The following is a 22,754-nucleotide window of genomic DNA, read 5'->3' as shown; positions in this document are numbered from 1 at the left end:
GGACAAACAAACCACAATAATCTTTCTTCATTAAAGGATTAATTAATGCCATTTGAAAACTTAGGCACTTTTAAAATTATTTTGTCCAGCAAACGTGTTTTTGTACTGTAGAGTTCAGAGACTCTTAACTTTAGTTTATAAGCCACTTTGATGAGTATTATATTTCTCTTGTTTCCTGATCATTTTTGGCTGTAGGTACCACTAAAAAATGTTCAGAGACATTATACCTACAAGAGCAACTGATGATTACAGCTCTTCCCAGTTTGGGAGAAAGAAGACCAGTTTTTCAGTCTACTCTGCTTCGACACACTGTCATTTCCCACTCTTTCAGTTACTTTAAGAATCCACTTTTCTCTGAAATAACGCTTTCCCTTTTTTAAAAATTGTATTCATTATAATAGTATTTATCCAATGCCTGAAAACATACAGCACTATTCTGGTCTCTAGACGTAAAAAGGCAAATAAAGTAGAAAAGTCTCTGCCCTCAGGGAACTCACATTCCTGGGTCCAACTTTGGTGCCCTTCTTAGTTGGAGCTTACTAACATTCGGCATCTCATACTTTTTTAGTTTTCAGCTTTTTCCAAAAGGATAGTTTCCAAGTGGAATGCCCTGGTCTTTCTAGTGGCAGCTATTCCCTAATATATTTAAATGAGTTATTAAGCATAAAGCACTTAGAATACTGACTGGCACATGGAAAGCACTATTAGTGTAAATATTAGCTACAGGTATAATATAGGAGTAGCACAGCATTTTCCATCTTATCAGTATGCTTGCAGATACTGCTTATTCTTAAGCAAATTCAGAATTATAGGTAAGCCTCATAATAAGAATGCTGCATTGAACATTCATATTTAGAAAAATATAATTTGTTTTGATAGTCTACTTTTACACAAGGATTTTCCACCTTTCTTCCAAATGTAAGTTTAATTGGTACTTTTAAAATATGATTTAATATATGGAAATACTTTTTATTCAAATATGTTAAGAAAATGAAAAATACTATGTCTCCTTCTTGCTTCTTCAAATGATTAAATCTTGTTTGAAAAGAGCCATAACTATAAAGCAGCTTATAGACATAAAATATGGTGCCCTGTATTCTCTGCCAAATAATGATACCCTATAGTTGTATAACATGAACAGTCTACAAAGTCCTGACACATGCCTCATTACATTTAATTCTCTAACAGTCCTAAGAAGTAGATTAAACAAGTTTTATCATGTCCATTTTGCAAATGAAGAAAACAAAGTATTAAAGATATTTAGTACTCACCTAACTTAAACAGTAGATTTGAAGAGTCAGATCTTTTGTCCAATATTCTTTCCACTATAAAACTGCAGAGCATTGTTTCCTTTCAAAATAAAATAAAATAAGCCACAAGCAGTATGACCTGTTAGCTTGAAACTATCATCAGCAGCCTGAGGACTGGCCTACAATTCACAGCATTAACACTAAAATATTGAGCAAGGTGATCCCCATCCAACTCACCCTCTAACCCCAAGTTCCAAAAAGTGCATTTGGACACAGTCAACTTCACGTGAAGCAATGACCCTTTTTCTACCCTCACTTAAGTTCAAAATGTAGTTTGTTAGAGATACCATTAAAGATAGGGATTGGGAAAGAAGAGGTGAAATCTGAACCAGAATTCGTGCAACAGTCTAGGCAGGTTTAAAAAAAAAAAAATGCTGAGACAGTAAGCAGAGCCAGAAACACTGAGTATGGTCCTTTCAAATAATGGCATTTGTTTTCACATTTAAATTAGAATATTCTGATAGATGTAGGAAATTTATTTTACCAGGATATTTTTCCAGGTTTCTTCCTAAAATAATTAGGGGAAAAAAATCCCAACAGATTTTGGGAATCAGTTTCTCTTTCTCTCTCTCTCTCTTTCTCACTTGCCTTTGCTCTTTTCTTCACTGAACTTGAGAAATGCATCGTTATCATTAAGAGAAGTACGGCTATCAGGAAACTTGGTACTGAAATTTTATCAGCTAACACCAAACTAGTACCATAAAAAAAAAGTTTAAAACATTATTAGAAATGAGTTCTAAGAATGAATGATCTAAGGTGGTTCAACACACCTCATTTCATTTTATTAAAGGCTTACAAACAGTTGTGACCTACAAGGTATAAAAGTGGCTCCTCCGTGCCTCCTTCCAGTGAAGTTCAAATTCCTTAATCTGACACTCAAGGACTTTCATGATCAGATTTTTCTCTTATGTTCCTGATTCTCCATCTTATTTACCCATCCTTCATTTTCACAAAACATTTTTCCTCTTCCTCTTGTGTATCCTGCACTATGTTCCTTTCATGCTTTAGTCATGTTGTATCTTCTACTTGCTATAACTAAATCTGATGTCTCCTTCAAGGCCCAGTTATACTATCACTTCTTCACTCAACTTTCCCTCTCCCTCCATGCATAAATTTCATCAGTACTTTATCAGGACCTCTCGTGTCATTTGTGCCTCCACACTGTTGAAGAGTATGTTTTATCCCTTTTCCAGCCTATAAGCTCCTCAACATCAGAACTATCTTTATTTCCTTCACCTGCATCCATACTAGTGCCCCCCCCTTCCCCATAACTGTTCACAGTATAATAAAATAGAAAAACCATGGGCTTTGAAGTCTGACATCCCTGATTTCAAATCCTTGCTCTATCATTAGCCATATAACCTTGGGCAAGATACTTAACTTCTCTGAACCTCTGTTTCCTCGTGCATAAAATAGAGATGATAATACCCCTTCTGTTGTTAACAATGTTAAGCTGAGTGAGAAAGCAGGCATGAAATTCATAGTATTGTATCTCAGACTTGCTAGGTCCTAAAAAATGGAAATGGTGCTGGTAGTAGTGATCATACTTTTATTTTAGAAGCCACTTTATTGGTTCCGTTACCTCAATGACATAGAGGATATGAAGAATATTCTGCCATACCACATATGCAGGTATTTAAGGATGACTCTGAACCCGTTTATAAACTCTCAGGATTACCTGAAGAAAAGTATCTCATGAGTTTACTACAAAACAATAGCACCGTCCTTTAAGTACTGTTAGCAAGCATGATATTCTGCAGTGTTGAATTTGCTAAGGTAATCATAGCCTTCGGCGACTTTAGACAGCCATTCTTTCTTTAGTATCCTTCCTGGTTGGCTTCATGAAATCTTTTTGTCTTGAAGAATTTGGAGCTTTTTTCTTACTGCTGCAATGTGTAGTATATAATTTGTAGTTTCCACATCCAGAATGACAGGGCAACATAGGACATTGTCAAAATGGCCACAAAACTACAAGAATTGTGGGTCACACCATCTGGAGAAGTACAAAGTGTGCTCTGTTGACGGGCCTGGGGGCAAAAATCAATCAACCTTGTGCTGGTCCTGAGGTCCGTGTGAGGGAAATGAGGTAAAAGTGAACAAGAGCAGCAGACTACAGCCCCAGGTGGGAAGCTAGAGCCCCCAGAAGAAAAGCCATTCATGTCCCTCAGTAATTCTCAGTAACCATTTACATTTTGTAATTGTTTCTTGTGATCATTATTAATAAGAATGGAAGAACACTGATAAAAAGCCTATCAGATTGAGCCTATATAATTAAAAACTTCATTAGTAAAAGACAAGCCTAATTTAAATCAATTTAATGTTGAGTATTCAGAAATTGTCTTTATTGATCTAAGTTCTCTTATCTCTTCATTTATTAGATCACTTAAATTTATTTTAATTTAGTATAATATATACTTTGTAGTAATTAATTTATGTGCTGTTAGGACTACAAGTCATAACCAACACTACTGCTATTTGAATTATAAACTCAACAAAGCAAAAAAGATAAAATTTTGTATTTGGAAAGAAGTGGGACTTTAAAAACAAGGTTTTTTTAAATTACTAATAACATAAGAGAAACTAACAAAAGTAGAAATTCAGAAAACTTCTAATTAGAGAATTAAATCTATATTGGGCAGTTATGCCATTTTACAGATGGTCACACTGTACTCAAAATGTTCGATCAGCCCTCCATATCCACAGGTTCCCCATCCACAGATTCAGCCAAACTTGGGTGGAAAGCATTAAGAAAAAAAAATTCCAGAAAGTTCCAAAGAGCAACACTTGAATTTGCTGCACACCAGCAACTATTTACATAGCATTTACATTGTATTAGATATTATAAGTCATCTAGAGATGACTTAAAGTATACTGGAAGGTGTGCAGGGAGTATATATATAAATGTATGTATGTGTGTACATACACACACACACACACACACACACACACACACACACACACATACACACTGTATCATATATAAGGGACTTCAGCATCCTTGGATTTTAGTGTAGGCATTGGTGGGCCTGGAACCAATTTCCCACATATACAGAGGAGCAACTGTAAATAATTTCAAAGTGATTATTAGGTTGTAATGAAATATATCTGCAATGATTATGTGCTACAAAGAGAAAGTACCCATAGCAGTATATATAGAGAACAAACAACATTGGATTGTCAGAAAATCTGGTTTCTGATATCCCCAGTTTAGCATAATCATTTAACTTCTCTGAACCTCAGTGTTTTTGAACTGTACTACAAGCAAGTTATTACTGTCTAAGAACTTCTTAGTAATAATATTTTGTCTTGTGAGTCTGGACATATTACTTTTGTACTAAATTTAAAAATTAAGATTAAGCAGCCAGTAGAATATGAATATACAGGACCCCCTAGATGAGAATTCATATATCCACTAACCAGCCCTTTTTGAAGTATTTAATGGAAAATACAACTGAAAATCAGCATTTTTATGGTTTATATTCTAAAATGTAATACAGTCTGAAAATGTGGATAAACTCAACTGTATTATTACCTTTACATTTCTCAAATCAGCTAATAAAAAACACCCACAAAAGAAAATATTCTTTATTGCTTTATTTTGAGAAATACTTTTAGCCTCAAAATAACCTGAAGAGCTTAGGCTAGGATGAACAGAGAAAGAAAAAAAAAATCTGTGTAAGTGTAGATAATTCCACTTAATAGTCAGTGTTGAAGCATACTTCTGTGTTCAGTGTTCAGTGTTTAAACCTATTTCATGTAGTCCCTAAATTATTTAACCACTTTTGCCTAATTTTCATGACACTATAGTCTTATTTTGACCACCAGATGGAGCCAGCATTGTTTGATTTGTAGAATTTAAAATATGCTAAAAGTAAAAACTGGTCAAATGAAATTAATAAATTATAGATTTCTTACTTTAACTCATGGTACAGAAAACAATTAAACTTTTAGCCCAGTCTTTGCCTAAATTTCTGCCTAATCTTCATAAATGTACATATGGATATGTTTATTAAATAATCTCTTTATTGTGAATGTCTTTATTTTAGCAGTTTCATTGAGTAGAGAAACGAATTTTCTTATTTGCTTTTTAAAGATATCAACTAAGCATTTTCAGTTATCTTTAAAACAAAATTAGTACAGATTCAACCTCTGATCACTCAGTAGATATTATGGATTATAATTGTGAATATATTACATGTAGGCTCTCATTTTAATGTCACAAAATAATCCACTGTTATCATTTCTATAGTGGATTTTTTCTTTTTTTTTTTTTTGTCTTTTTGTCTATTTAAGGCCATACCCGGGGCATTTGGAGGTTCCCAGGCTAGGGGTCTAATTGGAGCTATAACTGCTGGCCTACCCCAGAGCCACAGCAATGCCAGATCCGAGCCGAGTCTGTGACCTACACCACGGTTCATGGCAACACCAGATCCTTGACCCACTGAGCGAGACCAGGGATCTGAACTTGCATCCTCATGGATGTTAGTTGGGTTCGTTAACTGCTGAGCCATGACGGGAACTCCTACAGTGGATTTTCTTGATAAAACAAATCAAAACAGATTTTTTGACTAGGGTAGAGGATATATAGTTTTTCCCCAGTAGCTCCTCAGGGAGCTGGTAAAGCCTAAGTGAATAGCTGCAGCTTTTATAGGGATTCTACCCAGAAAACTCAGGGTTCTAGGGCCTTAATCAGGGGTGCTGTCTTCAAGTTAACTTCTGCTCCTCTTACTTCATTTTTTTTTTAAGAGCTCCTTGTTTGATTTTTTTTTAATTTTTAATTTTTTATCTTTTATTTATGTGTATATTTTTTTTCTATTGTACAGCGTGGTGACCCAGTTACACTTATATGTATACATTCCTTTTTGTGACATTACATGTTCCATCATAAGTGACTAGACAGAGTTCCCAATGCTACACAGCAGGATTCCGTTGTCAATCCATCCCAAAGGCAACATTCTGCATCCATTTACCCCAAAGTTCCAGTCCCTCCCACTCCCTCCCCATCCCCCTTGGCAACCACAGTCTATTCTCCAAGTCCATGATTTTCTTTTCTGTGGAAAGATTTCTTTGCTTCTATTTAATGTGTCAGAAATAAATTGGTGCCTTACAACTCAACTTAATTAGGAGTTCCCATTGTGGCGCAGCAGAAATGAATCCGACTAGGAACCATGAGGTTGCGGGTTCATTCTATCACTGGCCTCGCTCAGTGGTTTAAGGATACAGCATTGCTGTGAGGTGTAGTGTAAGTCGCAGATGCAGCTCGGATCTGGCATTGCTGTGGCTGTGGCTGTGGCATAGACTGGCAGCTATAGCTCCAATTAAACCCCTAGCCTGGGAACATCCATATTGCTGCGGGTGCTGCCCTAAAAGACAAAAAAAAAAAAAAAGACAACTCAACTAAATTAGGCAGCTATCTATTAAAAAAGTATTTGTATGCTAGGAGCCTTACCATCCAGCAAGATCAATAAGATAACCATGGACACTGTGGTAATTTAAGATCTAAAAGTGATCAGTCTGTTCATTTGTCCATTCAGCTAGTATTTATTGAGTACATACTATACACAAGTGCTCACAAATAGGGCACTGTTCCTGCCATGTGAGTTTGTAGACAAGGGGGGCAATACAAAGAGGCAGTTATGATCTAGTGTGTTTAGGTGCTACAAAGTGTTTAAAAATTCAAATGAGGGAAATATATGATTAATTAAGGAGAATGAGGAAAATCCATAAAAGATTCCTTTTTTTAAAGAGGTTTTATTTTTTTAACTTTTTTTTTTGCTTTTTTTTTGCTTCTTTAGGGCCACATCCACAGCATATGGAGGTTCCTTGGCTAGGGGTTGAATCAGAGCTGCAGCTGCTGCCCTCACCAAGCCACAGCAACACAGGATCCTTAACCCACTGAGTAAGGCAAGGGATAGAATCTACATCCTCATGGATGCTAGTCAGATTCTTGACCCCTGAGCCATGACGGGAACTACCATAAAGGATTCTTTCTAGGTGGAAATTATCTTCATTAACCTGCTGTTTGGTATGCTGCACTTCCCATTTATTATGATCTGGAAGGAATTCAAGACTTTTTTGGTAGGATTTTATTTCATCAGGACACATACAGTATGGTATCCTGATTCCTTTTCATGTCAAATTGGAATAATTCCTTCTAAGTTTTCTTGTGTTTCAGACATGAAGAAGAAATAACCAAGCTGGTTAAGAACTTGTATTTCAGAGCTAGACTGTATTTTTTTATTCCCATGTTTGTAATCCCTGAGATAAGTTATTTAACCTCTTACTGCCCTGGTTTCCTTATCAGCAAAATGGGGTTAATAATATGCCTTTCTCAAGGTTGTCGATTATGAGAATTAAATATGCAACTCAAGGTGCTAGTATCTGGCACATAGTGAATACTCGAAATGTTAGCTATTATGTTACATATTTTCAAGTCTGGTACTTTTCCTGGGATTAATTTAAGATCTGTTATATATAAAATTTGATAGGAGTTCCTGTCGTGGCGCAGTGGTTAACGAATCCAACTAGGAACCATGAGGTTGCGGGTTCGGTCCCTGCCCTTGCTCAGTGGGTTAACGATCCGGCGTTGCCGTGAGCTGTGGTGTAGGTTGCAGACGCAGCTCCGATCCCGCGTTACTGTGGCTCTGGCGTAGGCCGGTGGCTACAGCTCCGATTCGACCCCTAGCCTGGGAACCTCGATATGCCAGGGGAGCGGCCCAAAGAAATAGCAAAAAGACAAAAAAAAAATTTGACAAAAACATGCTTTGTAGCTTCCAGAAAGTATGATGAGATATAACTAGATGCCAATAGCTTTGATATTTTTCTATGTCCATTAAAGCCAACCCCTTTTGTTTTCAAATGTTAATATTATCATTAACATATCACCTTTATTTATATGTTTGTATTTATTATGGGAATTTTTCAAAAATTTCCTTAGTAGTGGATCTAAAGCTGTTTAAAATCTTTTATACTCAGTTTCTGATACATAATAATCACTTAACTTTTTTAAAAAGGAATGAATATGTGGCTATTTGAATTTTTGTTTTTTTGGTCTTTTTAGGGCTGCACATGCAGCATATGGAGGTTCTCAGACTAGGGGTTGAATCAGAGCCACATCTGCCAGCCTACACCACGGCCACAGTAACGCAGGATCCGAGCTGCGTCTATGACCTACACTACAGCTCAAGGCAATGCTGGATCCTTAAACTACTCAGCGAGGCCAGAGATTGAACCACATCCTCATGGATCCTAGTTGTGTTCATTACTGCTGAGCCTCAACAGGAACTCCTGTGCAGCTACTTGGAGGTTTTTAGCTACTTGAGCTCCAGTACTGAGAAAGTAGAGGGTATAAGCCCTTTTATCTATAAAATGAGATTTGTAGACGAATACTATTGGTTCATTAGCTAAAGTCACCAGTAAATGTGTAGTCATCTCCCCTTTATGCTCAGAACAAAAAGGTTTGTAATGAAGAGAATCAAGTGGAGCAAGGATTATGTTTCTGACTAGCTCTTAGGGAAGGGTTAGAGGCATCCTTTACAACACACAGGGGGAAACGTGCAGTATTTAACCTTTAGTCTTACTACAGAACGTCACCTAAACTAAGGGTCAGAACACAAGTTTTAGCCCAGGTTCTGCAACTAATCCACATGTGGATACTAGCTAAGTTATGGTGCTCTAGTAGCAAAGTGATGGTTAGACATTCTCATACTCAAACTCTTTCATATTACCTAATTTTATCTCAGAGATCACTGTTATTTTAATTTTTTTTTTATTCTAGTGCTATAACATAGGTAAGCTTTAAACCTTCTAGATGACTAGTATTCTACCCAAGAATCAGCAACGTAATGCTTATAATCAGTAGCTTGAATTCCTGTTTCTACGTGTCCATTTTATCCTTTAAATTATTTTCTAGAATGAAAAGCCTGTATCATATATGTTTTTGATAGTGTTCATAGCACTTATTCAAGTGCCAGGCATAAGATGAACACTTAACTAAATTTTATTTTCTCAACTGAAGTTTTATTTGAAGACAGTAGTGTGCAGTGTGGGATTTTAGTTTCATAGAGAGTTGAATTCATGTTTGAACTTTAGTATATTCTAATTGTGGTCCTCTCCAGTTTCCTTAAATGTAAAATAGGTTTATAGATACTTTCTTCATGTGTAGTCAAAGAACCTTAGCATGGTGCCTAACATGCAGTACTTAGTAAATATCCTGGCTTTCTTAGCCCACTTTCAATCCCATTTATTTTGCATATATTTTATAGAAATTTCAGTTACTGACAAATAGTTATCATGCTGCATCATTATTTATGAATTATCCAGCATATATTGAGATTTTTAAGAAAAGTAGTAGAGCACGTTGTACAAAGAAACTGTTTTTTTTCAAACTCTTTTTATATTTTATTAGTTAGTTTTATGTCACTAAAATCATCCAGTCACTTATTCAGTTTTGGTTTATTCAAGAGGGATTCAAGCACATGAGAAATGAATGTGTTACTTCCTGTCCTGGCAACATGAACTGAGTTAAGACAGAACTTCCTTCTTCTCCAAATATATGGAAATGCTGGATAAAATATGATCCAGCCCAATTTAAATACTTAGCTAAGCTTGAAAGAGACGGAGGTAAGGTGAGAGAGAGAGAGAAAGAGGGAGAAAGAGAAGGTAAGAAAGAAAGAAAAGAAAATTCCTATATACCAGAAATAAAGGGGAGGCATAACCAGAGCATTAAGTGGGCAAGCTCACACTATAGTTGCCCAGGGGGATACTGGAACCAGATGTAGACTCTAATAGCTAGAAGCTGGGGTTTTAATCTCACACTGGGACAAAGATATAGTCTTGGACATGAGAGGTAGAAACTAGAAAAACTGTCAACCTGGTCAAGAAGGCCACAAAGAAGCTGGTCATGTTTCTGAACTATATGTGGAAGGAAAAAAAAAGCTTATAAAAAATCAAAACTCTAAACCTCTACCAGGCATGGCTATAAAGTCTTAATGCACACTACCTATATGGTACAGGAATTCTAAGCCAAGAAGTTAACTTGGGAAAAAGATGGCTGTGCACTAATAGAGCACATTAATTTTCTGGTATAAACAAATGCAAAAGCTCTCTGTAGGAACCTTTACACAATCCTGGGTGCCAAGGATTCCTACGGACCATGATGGAGCTACAGCTCTAGCTGTAGGTATACTCACAATCAAAAATTAGAAAATACATAGAGAAATGACCACTATAGGGAGAGAGTCAGAAAACATAACAGAAGAATCTCCAAGAATAATCTGAAAGATAAAACATAACAAATGTTTTAAATAAAGAGGTTTTAAACATATAAATATCATCATAAAAAACTAAGGCTATCAAAAAAAAGCAGGTGAATTTGAAAAAGAACCAAATAGAATATCTAGAATTTTTAAATATAATTATTAAAATCAATGACTCAGTTTCTATCTTAAAAACTGATTAGATACAACAAAACAGAGAATTAATAAACTGAAATACAAAGCTAAGGAAATTACTTAGACTGTTGAGAAATAAAAACATGAAAAATGTGTTGTGAACATTTATAGTTTGATCACATTATAAAAAGATGTACTTTATACTGATATGATATACCCAGTGAGGAAATAGAAGAGTTGACCATATTTTTCACACAGTTAGGTTGGTGCAGCAGATGTCATTGCATTTGGCTGTGTGTACTATGTAGAAGTTAAGTGTTTGGGTTACAGTTTCCATGCAGTCCAGATGGAACCTTAGCAAACTTAATGCTGGTATCACAAATGTATATACTTAAAGACCAGCTGACCTCACAGTTGTTCTCAAGGTGCTTACCTGTTCATTTTGTAGAAATAAAAATAGGAGGAGAAGAAAGACTCCTAAAATCATACAATTAAAAATCTCAGAAGACCAAGAACTAGAGAAACCATTTTGAAATGATAAGCACAATCTCACAATCTAGCTAAGTATCCATCACCTACATAGTTATAATTTATATGTGTGTGCTGATTAACTTTTTTAGCAGATTTAAGTATATAATACAGTATTAACTATAGTCATCATGTTGTACATGAGAGCTCCAGAACTTATATATCCCACATAACTGAACCTTTGTACCTTTTAACCAATATCAAGATTGTGATATTAGGTAACCATAAAAAGACTACTTGTTCTTAGTTCACACTTATTTTTAACCAAATCTGTTGAACAAAATGGCTGTGTGATAATACATTAATTATGTTACTAAAACTAGGTAATAAAGAGGCAAACAACAAAGCAAGGCTTGAGTAGAATGATTACTGGTATTATTGATTACAACTGACTTATCTTGATTTGCCAGTGAAAGATAAGAAGAGATAGGTTGTTCTTTAAGTCACAAATTTTCATTAATATGTATAAATGTAAGGTATCGTAAAATGTTAGTACTTTATTTTTTTGAGGGAAAACTGTATTCTGTGAACCCAGATATTAAATAATCTTTGTGTGGAATTATTGCAGGATCAAATCCATAGATTTTTTTTCTAATTTCTCACTTGGTAAAAAGTCTGCTTCTGGGTACCTGTTCAAACTGATTTTTTTGTTAGATATATTTATATTTTATGATGCCATTAAATTGAAGTTATTTGGTTTTGTTATTATTTACCTGGGAAGTAAAAATCACACATAATTGGAAAATAAACCAATATTGAAAGATTATAAGGCAAGGGAATAATGTAAAATGGTATTGCTAATTTTTAGGTATATATTATTTATTTTAAAAGTGAGATATGTGATTTTATGGTAAAATAAGTACAAGTGAGAACAATTACGACAGTACAGTATATAATAAAGATGTCTATAAAATTGGTTGATAACTTAACTTCAGTCACTTTCTTACATTATCTTCTATCATGGTCTCTCTCAAGATGCTGGATATAGTTCCCTGTGCTGTATGGTAGAACTTCATTGCTTATCCATTCTAAATGTAATAGTTTACATCTACTAATCCCAAACTCCCAGTCCATCCCACTCCCTCCCTTCTCCCTCTTGGCAACCACGAGTCTACTCTGTCTGTGAGTCTGTTTCTGCTTTGTAGATAGGTTTATTTGTGTCATATTTTAGATTCCACATTTAAATGATATCATAGGGTATTTGTCTTTCTTTTTCTGACTGACTTCACTTAGTATGAGAATCTCTAGTTGCACCCATGTTGCTGCAAATGGCATTATTTCATTCTTTTTTATGGTTGAGTAGTATTTAATTGTATACATGTACCACATCTTCTTAATATATTCATCTGTCAGTGGATATTTCAAGTTGCTTCCATGTCTTGGCTAGTGTGCTACCATGAAGATAGGGGTGTATATATCTTTTTGAATTATAGTTTTGTCCAGATTGATGCCCAAGAGTGGAATTGCTGAATCATATGGTAGTTCTATATTTTAGTTTTCTCAGGACACTCCATATCGTTTTCCATGGTTGTTATACCAGTTCACATTCCCATCAACAGGTAAGAGGGTTCCCTTTTCTCCACACCCTATTCAGCATTTTTTATACCATCAGTCACTTTCTAATCTAGGAAATCATGTGGAGCTTGTGGGATTTACTGGTTTGTGTGTTTTTTTATTTTTTTAATGGAGGAAAACCAATCCCAGTTTCTGACCTCCTCTTCAGTGGTAGACACTCATAGATGTTAGTATGAATCCACAGAGTTCTGTTACTGTTTATCCTAAGAACACACTATTATTCTTCAGAGGAAATGGCTGCCCCAGATGGTGCTGTTGCCGAATACAGAAGAGAAAAGCAAAAGTATGAAGCTTTGAGGAAGCAGCAGGCAAAGAAGGGAACTTCCCGGGAAGACCAGGTAATTTCATAAACCAAAATCCCTATGCAATGCATTGCCTTTTAATTATCTTCACGTGTTGCTAATGAAGCCACATTTGATTATACATGAGGGGAAACATTACCTCTTAAAAATGAAAAAGGTATTTATATAGGGTGAGGTAAAAGAACACTGGCCATTCATGCAAAGATCCAGATGATAGAGTTCTTTCCAGACATCATAGGCATAAAGCCTAAAACTTTCAGGTTTCAACCTGGTACTCCCTTATCAAATACAGGAACCTGGTAAAGCCACATATTATCAGATATTTAGATAGTTTTTTTGGCCACGCCCTTGGCATGCAGAAATTCCTGGGCCAGGGATCAAACTCACACCACAGCAGTGACCAAAGCCACAGCCATGACAATGCCAGATCCTTAACCCACTGTGCCACAAAGGAACTCCTTAGGTAGAACTTTTAACTCAGTGAATATTATGAGATGGAGAGGTGGTGATTATAATGATGAAGGGATCTCTTCTGGATCAGCATCTCACATGCTGCCCAGCCAGCTGCACTTGAAATTGTACACTGCCTGTAAAAAAAAAAAAGGCACTTGGCCTGCTAGTTGACTTCTACCATAGATAGTACTGTAAAACATTGCTTACTGAAAGTAATTTCTGAATCTTTATGTAGTAATATAAGAAGATTGTCAGAAATCAAGAATAAAAAAGAGGAGTTCCCGTCGTGGAGCAGTGGTTAACGAATCCGACTAGGAACCATGAGGTTGCGGGTTCGGTCCCTGCCCTTGCTCAGTGGGTTAACGATCCGGCGTTGCCGTGAGCTGCGGTGTAGGTTGCAGACGCGGCTCGGATGCCGTGTTGCTGTGGCTCTGGCATAGGCTGGTGGCTACAGCTCCGATTCGACCCCTAGCCTGGGAACCTCCATATGCTGCGGGAGCGGCCCAAAGAAATAGCAAAAAGACAAAAAAAAAAAAAAGAGGGAGTCCTCCCCGTGGCTCAGCAGTTAACAAACCCAGCTAGTATCCATGAGGACGTGGGTTTGATTCCTGGCATCACTCAGTGGGTTAAGGATCTGGCATTGCTGGGAGCTGTGGTGTAGGTCGCAGACATGGCTTGGATCCTGCATTGCTGTGGCTGTGGTGTAGGCTGGCAGCTGCAGCTCTTATTTGACCCCTGGCCTGGGAACTTCTGTCTGCCACAGAGGTGGCCCTAAAAAGACAAACAAACAAACAAACAAAAAAGAATAAAAAAAGGTAGGAAGCTAGCTCAACAATTTGAGAGTCAACCATACGTGCCATGTAACACTTAGCATTTGATAATATGAATCTCTTGAGCAGCCTTTTGTATTGAAAAGCCAGGGGGCAATCCAAGATTACTTATATTTGGTGCTGCTATGTATATATATGAGAACATGCTTTTTTAGGCATATACATAAACAGGCAAAATAAAAGTGAATTAAAAAGCCCAAGCCTGTTAGAATAAGTTAATCTAATCAGAAACTATATTATAAATGACACCTAATCACTGGTAAAGAAGATCATGCATCAGTGCTTAGTGTGAAAATAATCATAGGGAAAACTAAACAAGAATTCAGTATAGGAAATTGTAATTACAGAGAATTAACTTATGCATAATTTTCCAAAGAAACTGGCATATCAAATGAAATTAAGAAAAATAGCATTCTAACTTTTTTTCATGGAGTTACAAAGTCCTCTGAATAGCAGCTGTGGTAGTGAATATACTACCAAAGATGTTAAGAATCACCCTTATTCCTGCATTCCTCTTTCTTCCCTCCTAGCAAATAATCATTAAGAACCTCCCATATCCTAATCACTGTATTTGGTGGTAAACAAGGTAGAAACATCCCTCTCCTCTCTGAGCCAACAGGGAAAAGAGGCAGTTAAACAAGTAACACCAATAAAAGGGAGTGAGCATTATGACGGGTTAGGCTTAGGAAAGTATGTAAATGTACAAACAGTAGGACCTAACAGGGCATAAGAATCTGGGAAATGACTTCTCAGCTGAGCTTTGAGGGTTGAATAGGAGATACATGACTAGACAAAAGGGACAATATATTAGAAGTCTCTGACCTCTTTGCAAAGAACTAAAAGATACTAAGTATGACTGGAACTTAAACTAAAAGAAAAAGATGAGGCTAGAGAGGTAAACAGGAGCCAGTTCACACAAGATATTTTTGAGCCATATTAAGAAGTTTAGCTTTACCCTAAAAGCAGTGGAAAATCATCAAAAGAAAGAGATGATATGATCTCACTTGCAGTTTGGGAAGATCCCTCCAACCTGGCTATAGTATGGAGGGTAGACTGGACCCAGGGCAGGACAGGAGACATGGAGACCACTGGAGAGACTTTTATGCACAGTCTGCCAAGACAGGCCCTTCAAAAACCGCTTCTTCATGCTGAGAAGGCTCACTCTGTTGGTGGTTGCTGTTGGTGGTTGGCCCTTCATCCCTTCAGCAAAAAGCTAGAAGACTAATTCTCCAGGAATGCCACATAGAACTGCTTCCATGCCAACCCCATCTTCTTCTACCTATATTGTGCCCCATTATTTTTGTGGTCTTTGCTTCTCTGCCTAGTGTCCTCTCTTGCCTTTAGAATGTGGCTAGAGAGAGTCCAATCTTGAATATAGGAGATGTTAAGAAAAGCCAAGAGGATGTTTTCTTCATCATAGTCTCAGTCCTCCTTCTTTGAGCAAATGCCAGTAGTGCATTAATTGCCTCTAAAAAAACACACTGTCTCACCACTTTCAACTCCCAAAAATAAGATCTAGGTCTAGCATAATTTTCTAGCAAATTTTAAAATTTAATTCCACCAAGAAATTTCCTTTGTTTTCATTTTTCATTATGCCCTGAAAAAAGACATTTCCAAAATGTGAAAGTCTACCATCAAGAATTGACAAGGGAGTTCCCACTATGGCGCAGTGGGTTAGTGGTCCGACGTGTCTTGGCAGAGGCACAGGTTCAACCCTAGCCTGGCACAGTGGCTTAAGGATCCAGTATTGCTGGAGCTGTGGCATAGGTCACAGCTTTGGCTTAGATTCCATCCCTGGCCGGGGAACTTCCACATGCCATGGGAGTGGCCAAAAAAGAAAAAAAATTAATGGGGTTTGCTTTTAAGTGGTAGATAGATAGGCAGGTGTGAAGATGGGTATTTATGAGATATATAGATACGTACATATGCATATACACACACAGAAACACATAAGAAGCCTTGAAGAATATATACCAAATGTCCACAGTGGTTATTCTTAGGATAATAGTTATTTTTGTTTTGCTTTGCTTTATTTTCTAATATTTCTACCATAATCTCTTATTATAAAGCAAATACAATAAAGTTTGTAAGCAAAAGAGTTTTTAATGAATAAGGTTTTAATACAAAGGATTTTTTTCATCTTTAACATTGTTTGAAGAGCTGAGTCCTATAATTATTACTCTAGAAACATAAAACAGCTAAACCCTTAACACACTAGCAGCCTTCAGAATGCCTATGATGATATTCTATAGGGATTAATAGCTTTTCCTTAAAACTTATCTCATTCAGCAACTATAGTAATCTGTATATCTTTAACTCTTGCCTGTGTGGACATTAAATTTTGCAGAATCATATAAGGCACTTTTTTTTTTTTGCTTTTTAGGGCCATACCCTGAGGGATATGGAAATTTCCAGGCTAGGGATAAAATTGGAGCTACAGTTTCTGGCTTGTAGCACAGCCGCAGCAACACGGTATCCAAGCCCATGCAACTGCAACCTACACCACAGCACAAGGCAGCACCGGATCCTTAACTGAGCAAGGCCAGGGATTGAACCCACATCCTCATGTTGGGCTCATTACCACTGAGCCACAATGGGAACTTCCATAAGGCACTTTTCACTATCTTTTTTTTAGCAATAACGCCTTTGTTTCTTGTAGTTATTTTGGCACCACCTGTCTTTATTGAGCTTGGGTTCTATACCACTAAAACCTACTTAGCTTTTTCATGAACTGTGGTCTGAATGATATCTCCTAAATAAACTCTGGATCCTCCAAGTTAGTATGACTCTTTATTGTATCTGTTATTCATATATTGAACTGTCACACATCTTTTTCCTTACAAAATTAAGTACAGTTGGCCCTTAAACAACACAGCTTTGAATTTTGTGTCCACTTATAGACAGATTTCTTTCAATAAATGGGTACTGTAGTTGTAGACTAACCATGGTTGGTTGCATAACCACAGATGCAGAAGGGAGGGGTGGCTATAAAGTTACAGGTGGATTTTCAACTGCTCAGAGGATTGGTGCCCCTAACCTTTATGTTGTTTAAGGATCAACTGTATTTTAGTACTGAATTCAGTGTACCAGTACCTTAATTAGAAACTGATTTTTTAGACTGGTAGTCCTTTATCCCATTTCACAGTTACAAACTTTTTAAAACTATGGAAAATAAAAAATAAAATTCTAATTTCTGATTCTCTGCTCACATTCTGGAGCAAACTGTTATATAGCCAGGAAACACTGTGATTAAAATTTGAGGCACTTGTTTCCTCTTACCCACAAAGGGTATGCAAACAAACAAAAAAATCAGAGGAGGAGTTCCCGTCGTGGCGCAGTGGTTAACGAATCCGACTAGGAACCATGAGGTTGCTGGTTCGGTCCCTGCCCTTGCTCAGTGGGTTAACGATCTGGCGTTGCCTTGAGCTGTGGTGTAGGTTGCAGACGCGGCTCAGATCCCACGTTGCTGTGGCTCTGGCGTAGGCCGGTGGCTACAGCTCCGATTCAACCCCAGCCTGGGAACCTCCATATGCCGCAGGAGTGGCCCAAGAAATAGCAACAACAACAACAACAACAAAAATAAATAAATAAATAAATAAATTTATAAAAAAAAAAAATCAGAGGAATGGTCTCTTTTAAAAAAAAAAAACGTACTCAATATGATATTTATATCCTACTTCTTTTACTTAACAATAGAATATAATACTTCCTTATATAATTTTTAATAGTAATGTAATAGCATATTCAGTGCTTTTTACCAAATTTATCTAGTTCCTGGACATCTAACATATTTCTATTTTTCACTTGTATGAATATTACTGCAGTGAACATATTTTGCATCAGTCATTTTCAGCATTTCAGACTGTTTTTCTACATGTATTTCCAGGATTGGAATTATACAATCAAAGGAAATGATTTTTTTTTTTTTTTGTCTTTTTAGGGCCGCACCTACAACATATGGAGATTCCCAGGCTAGAGGTCCATTCGGAGCTGTAGCTACCAGCCTACACCACAGCCACAGCAAAGTGGGATTCAAGTCACATCTGCAACCTATACCACAGCTTACAGCAATGCCAGATCCTTAACCCACTGAGAAAGGCCAGGGAATGAACCTGTAAACCTGTGTCCTCATGGATGCTAGTCATATTCATTTCCACTGAACCATGAAGGGAACTCTCGGAAATGATCATTTTAAAGTTCCTGATATATATAAACAGCTTCCCAAAGATATCACTCCCATTTACCCATCTTTCAAGAATTAATGTGTTCATTAATTTCAGCTTCCCCAACAATGGCATTTTGCCTTTTTTGAAATTTGTTAATGAAAAATACTATTTGTTGTTGGCATTTTGTTTTTGATTTCCCATATCTTAGTGAAGTACTTCCCTATCTTCTGGACTCTAAAAACTTAGCTCTTAGTAAGCATGCATTTTAAAGTTTAAACATCCTCTATATAAACAAATTTATGTTCCCCAAATCAGAAAATAGTTACATATTCCTGAGGGAAAATGTCAGTGCAAATGCAAACAGGGCAGTGTCAAGGTTTGTGACTGTCAATCACTGCTGCAGTTTGAAGGTGGTTTTGTTACTTTCATTTAAAATTAAAAATTTAAGTGTTTTACATCCTGGTAGGGTATTTTCTTTTCTACCAAATGCAAGTGTCTCTTCTGAAATTATATTTGTCCTTATCAGAAAACTTAGTAGTCCATTTGTTATTTCAGACCCTTGCATTGCTGAACCAGTTTAAATCTAAACTCACTCAAGCAATTGCTGAAACTCCTGAAAATGACATTTCTGAAACTGAAGTAGAAGATGATGAAGGATGGTAAGGCCTTTGATTTCTTGATATTAACCACGAGCAAATGGGTTCAGAGTGGAGATACTATTAGGACATTTCTACTATATCCTCTTCCTTTTTTTTTTTCTTTAGAATTTACCTTCAGCTATACACTCATCATTATAGGGCCTCAGCTCCCTTTTACTTCATTTCAGTTGAGTAAGCATTTATTGAGAGCTTGGTGTATTTCCACTATTGTGCTACCCAGTGGAAAATACACAGGAAACATATGACACTATCCCCACCCTAAATGACTTTCTAATATTTCTATTATTGTAGAAAAGATAAAGCTCTCTTTAAACAGCTAGAAAACAGCCTTAAAAGATTCTGAATCAGGAGTTCCCACTGTGGCACCACAAGATTGTCAGCATCTTGAGAGTGCTGGGACGAAGGTTTGATCCCAAGCACAGCACAGCTGGTTAAGGATCCAGCGTCGACACAGCTTAGGTCACAACTACAGCTCTGATCTGATCCCTGGCCTGGGGAACTCCATATGACACGGGGCAGCCAAAAAAAAGAAAGAAAGATTCTAAATCATTAATTTGTACTTTCCCACAAACATTTTAGAACTCGCTAATCTGTTTCATAATTATACTAGGTTCCTCTTTAGATTTATGACCTGAAGGATCCTACATAGTTAACCTACAGCAATACATACATAGTTAACTTATTTTTATCTTTGGATATTTTTCAACTTTTTAAGACGCTGATAAGAAATAAAGGGATTAATGACTTGTATGTGTCCTGTGCTTAGCACTTTATCCTATACTGGCAAAAAGGGAAAAAAAAAAAAAAAAAAACAACTAAGAATGTGCTTTTGTCTTATCACACTCCTCTGTCCTCCAGTTGACTTCACATGTAGTATATTAGGCCTCCCCACACCTAACTGCCTCCACCTCCCACTACACCCTGGCTCAGGCACATTGCTGCAAACAAGCCAGTGGGTCACCCCCCACACATGACTCACCCTCTGGAGCCTCTGAACTGTCACATGTGCCATTACCCCAACCCAGAATCATAGCCTCACTTCTCTCTGCCAAACAGCATCTCGCCCCTATTTCAAAACTCTGTTTAACACTCCCATCCTCCAGGAAACCAGTCAGCAAGATTTGTTGAACACTCACAAATCTAGAGGGTGGAGGAAAGCGGGCTGGAACACACATTAAAAAAGACATAAAAACACTTATTAAGCAAACATTTAAGCAAATAAGACTCTGAAACTATATATAATTTTAATCAAAGGGGCTAGGGGATGATGATTTGAATGGGATGAATCCTACCTACGTAAGACCTCGAAAGTACTTGTGTATTTCTCCATATATAATTTCTGTATGATCTGGGTTATGATTTTGTAAAAACCCTAGGTCTCTTTTAATAGATTTCTGTTGCTTATGTGTATCTGTGTTTATACTTGAAGTTGCTTCAGGCAGAAGCTGGCTCCTCCCATAGCTTTTTGCCAAAGGTGAAGGCTCAGTGAGTGTTGAATGGCCCATAGAGATAAATGCACACTGCACAGAAGAACTTTCTGTTTTTATATGACTGGACAGGTTCAGTTTTATTTTGGATTCCTTGAATGTCTCAAAATATCTTTCAAATGTTTTGAGTTCAGCCACCACACACACACACACAAATGTTTTGCCAAGTCTTCTTCCCTTATTTTTGAATCCATATGCATTTTTTAAGGAAATATGATCCATGTGTTTCTGATTCATTTACACTTAACTCATCAAGATGGTGTTTTGTAAGAGCAGTTTGATGCCCAATAAGTTTTTTTAACCTTTTTATAAGCCATTTAAGTCCTTTTTTATTGAACAGGAAAGTCACCAACAAATTTAAACCCAGAAGTTTCATTTGAAACTCATAACCCACAGGATTCAAGTTTACTCTTAACTTGGCAAGACCATTTAACTTCCCAAGGTTCTTCCTAGCCCCTTGGTTCAGTATTCTCTCATTTTGAATTCCTCATTAGCAGTGGATATCAATTAGTGTTTTTAAAAGTGTCATTCTGTTTTTGATGTGATTTCACGATACAATCAATGTTCTAATGTCCTCGTTAGAAAGTTAAACAAATGGGGAACTTCTCAGCAGGGGAGAAAAGTCACTGGTCAGTGATCTTGTCTAGTTCTCCATCTGGGGAAAACAAGGGAAGGGGAAATAAGGTGAAAGAGCCATTACCAGGTCGTCAAGGGGTTCCTTCTGCTTTCGGTTGCAGTCTCCTAACCAGAAAGTCAGAACTCTAGACCATATACCTGCACATTTTTTGTATTTGTCTAATCTAACATTAATTAAAACACCTTGAATATTCACTTGGAGTACATGGGACCTTTATATACAGCCTTTTTGTTGCAGTGTAGACCACTGAAATTTTGTGACCTGATAAGCAAGAACATCATTTGTATTCATAAATAAACTAGTTTAGCTTTATCAAGTCTCTAGTGATTTAGATTATCTCTCATAAAGTATATCCCACTTGGAAAAGAAGTCTTGTATTCAAAATGATTTATAGCAAATATTATGAGTGCATGGCATGTGCATGTGTGTTATGCATAAATTACATGGTTCCCAGACTATTTTGTAGGTCACGCTTGCTGCTTTTCTAAGAAGCGAAAGTCAGCCAGTACTGTACTACACTGTCAGGGTCTGTTATCTGAGGTAAAATGATTGCTTCTAAGACATTTTTATGTGTCCGCATGAGTGACCACACATTGAGGGATCATTTTCATTTTCTGTCAAGATAGAAACCATTACCAATTTGTTATGTTTTCTTTCACTTGGCAAACTATTCTATTCGCATTTTTGGCCGAGCTGCTGTATTGGCATGGTATACAACAGACATTTGGGTACCATTCAGCAGCATTCTACTTTTTAATGCAAAAAAAAAAAGTGGGAGGAGGAGAGAAAGAAAAGAAATATGATTCTATCATAAACACTGTATATGGTGTTTGATAATTATTCCCAGATTTCACTGTCCAACAAGGCATTTAAAGAAGTGTTATTAGTAGATCTAAGCTGAATTGCATGATAGAAATTTTTCAGTCAAAATTATTAGCATTCTTCCTTTGATAGGCTATTCACTGACAATATTTTGTAGTGATAGTGACGGGCACCAGATTCTAGTGTAGCACTTAAAGTAGCCTCTTTGCTGCTACATTCCTTCATTCCACAGCATCACACACTCTCCTATCTCTATGGAAACCTTCAACATGGACTTTATAAAACCGATCAGATACATAACAGGGGTCATCAGCCAAAGGATTCATATGACCATGTGGATGAAGTCCATATGCCATTTGGAGTTTGGTTAGATAAAGCTTGGTTAGATCCCAAAAAAAGTTCGGGAGAGCTGTATCTGACAAGGCAGTTAGATCCCCCAAAAAGTTTGAGAGAGCTGTATCTGACAAGGCAATAGAGAGGCTTATAAAAAAGAAAGCCACCTGCTCCTTACAGAACAAAATTGGCATTCCAAGAGGAGGAAAAAAATTAAATCTATGAGAGCAGTCTTATGTATATTAACTATTTACTACTAT

At 36.8% G+C, this 22,754-nt stretch overlaps 1 protein-coding gene across 2 annotated transcripts in view; it reads left to right on the top strand.

Annotated features, from left to right (window-relative positions):
* The window catches only part of CWC27 (CWC27 spliceosome associated cyclophilin), a 254,402-nt gene that overhangs the window by 171,032 nt on the left and 60,616 nt on the right, over positions 1 to 22,754 (top strand). For both annotated transcript variants that reach the window (XM_047753105.1, XM_047753024.1), the window contains exons 13-14: positions 13,034 to 13,143; positions 19,112 to 19,215. In XM_047753105.1, coding sequence (XP_047609061.1) covers positions 13,034 to 13,143; positions 19,112 to 19,215 — 214 coding nt within the window. The remainder of the gene's footprint in view (positions 1 to 13,033; positions 13,144 to 19,111; positions 19,216 to 22,754) is intronic.

The sequence above is a fragment of the Phacochoerus africanus genome, chromosome 1 (genome assembly GCF_016906955.1).
Source record: "Phacochoerus africanus isolate WHEZ1 chromosome 1, ROS_Pafr_v1, whole genome shotgun sequence".
Lineage (NCBI taxonomy): Eukaryota > Metazoa > Chordata > Mammalia > Artiodactyla > Suidae > Phacochoerus > Phacochoerus africanus.
Note: the sequence above shows the minus strand (reverse complement) of the source record. Positions and strands in the feature narration are given on the sequence as shown.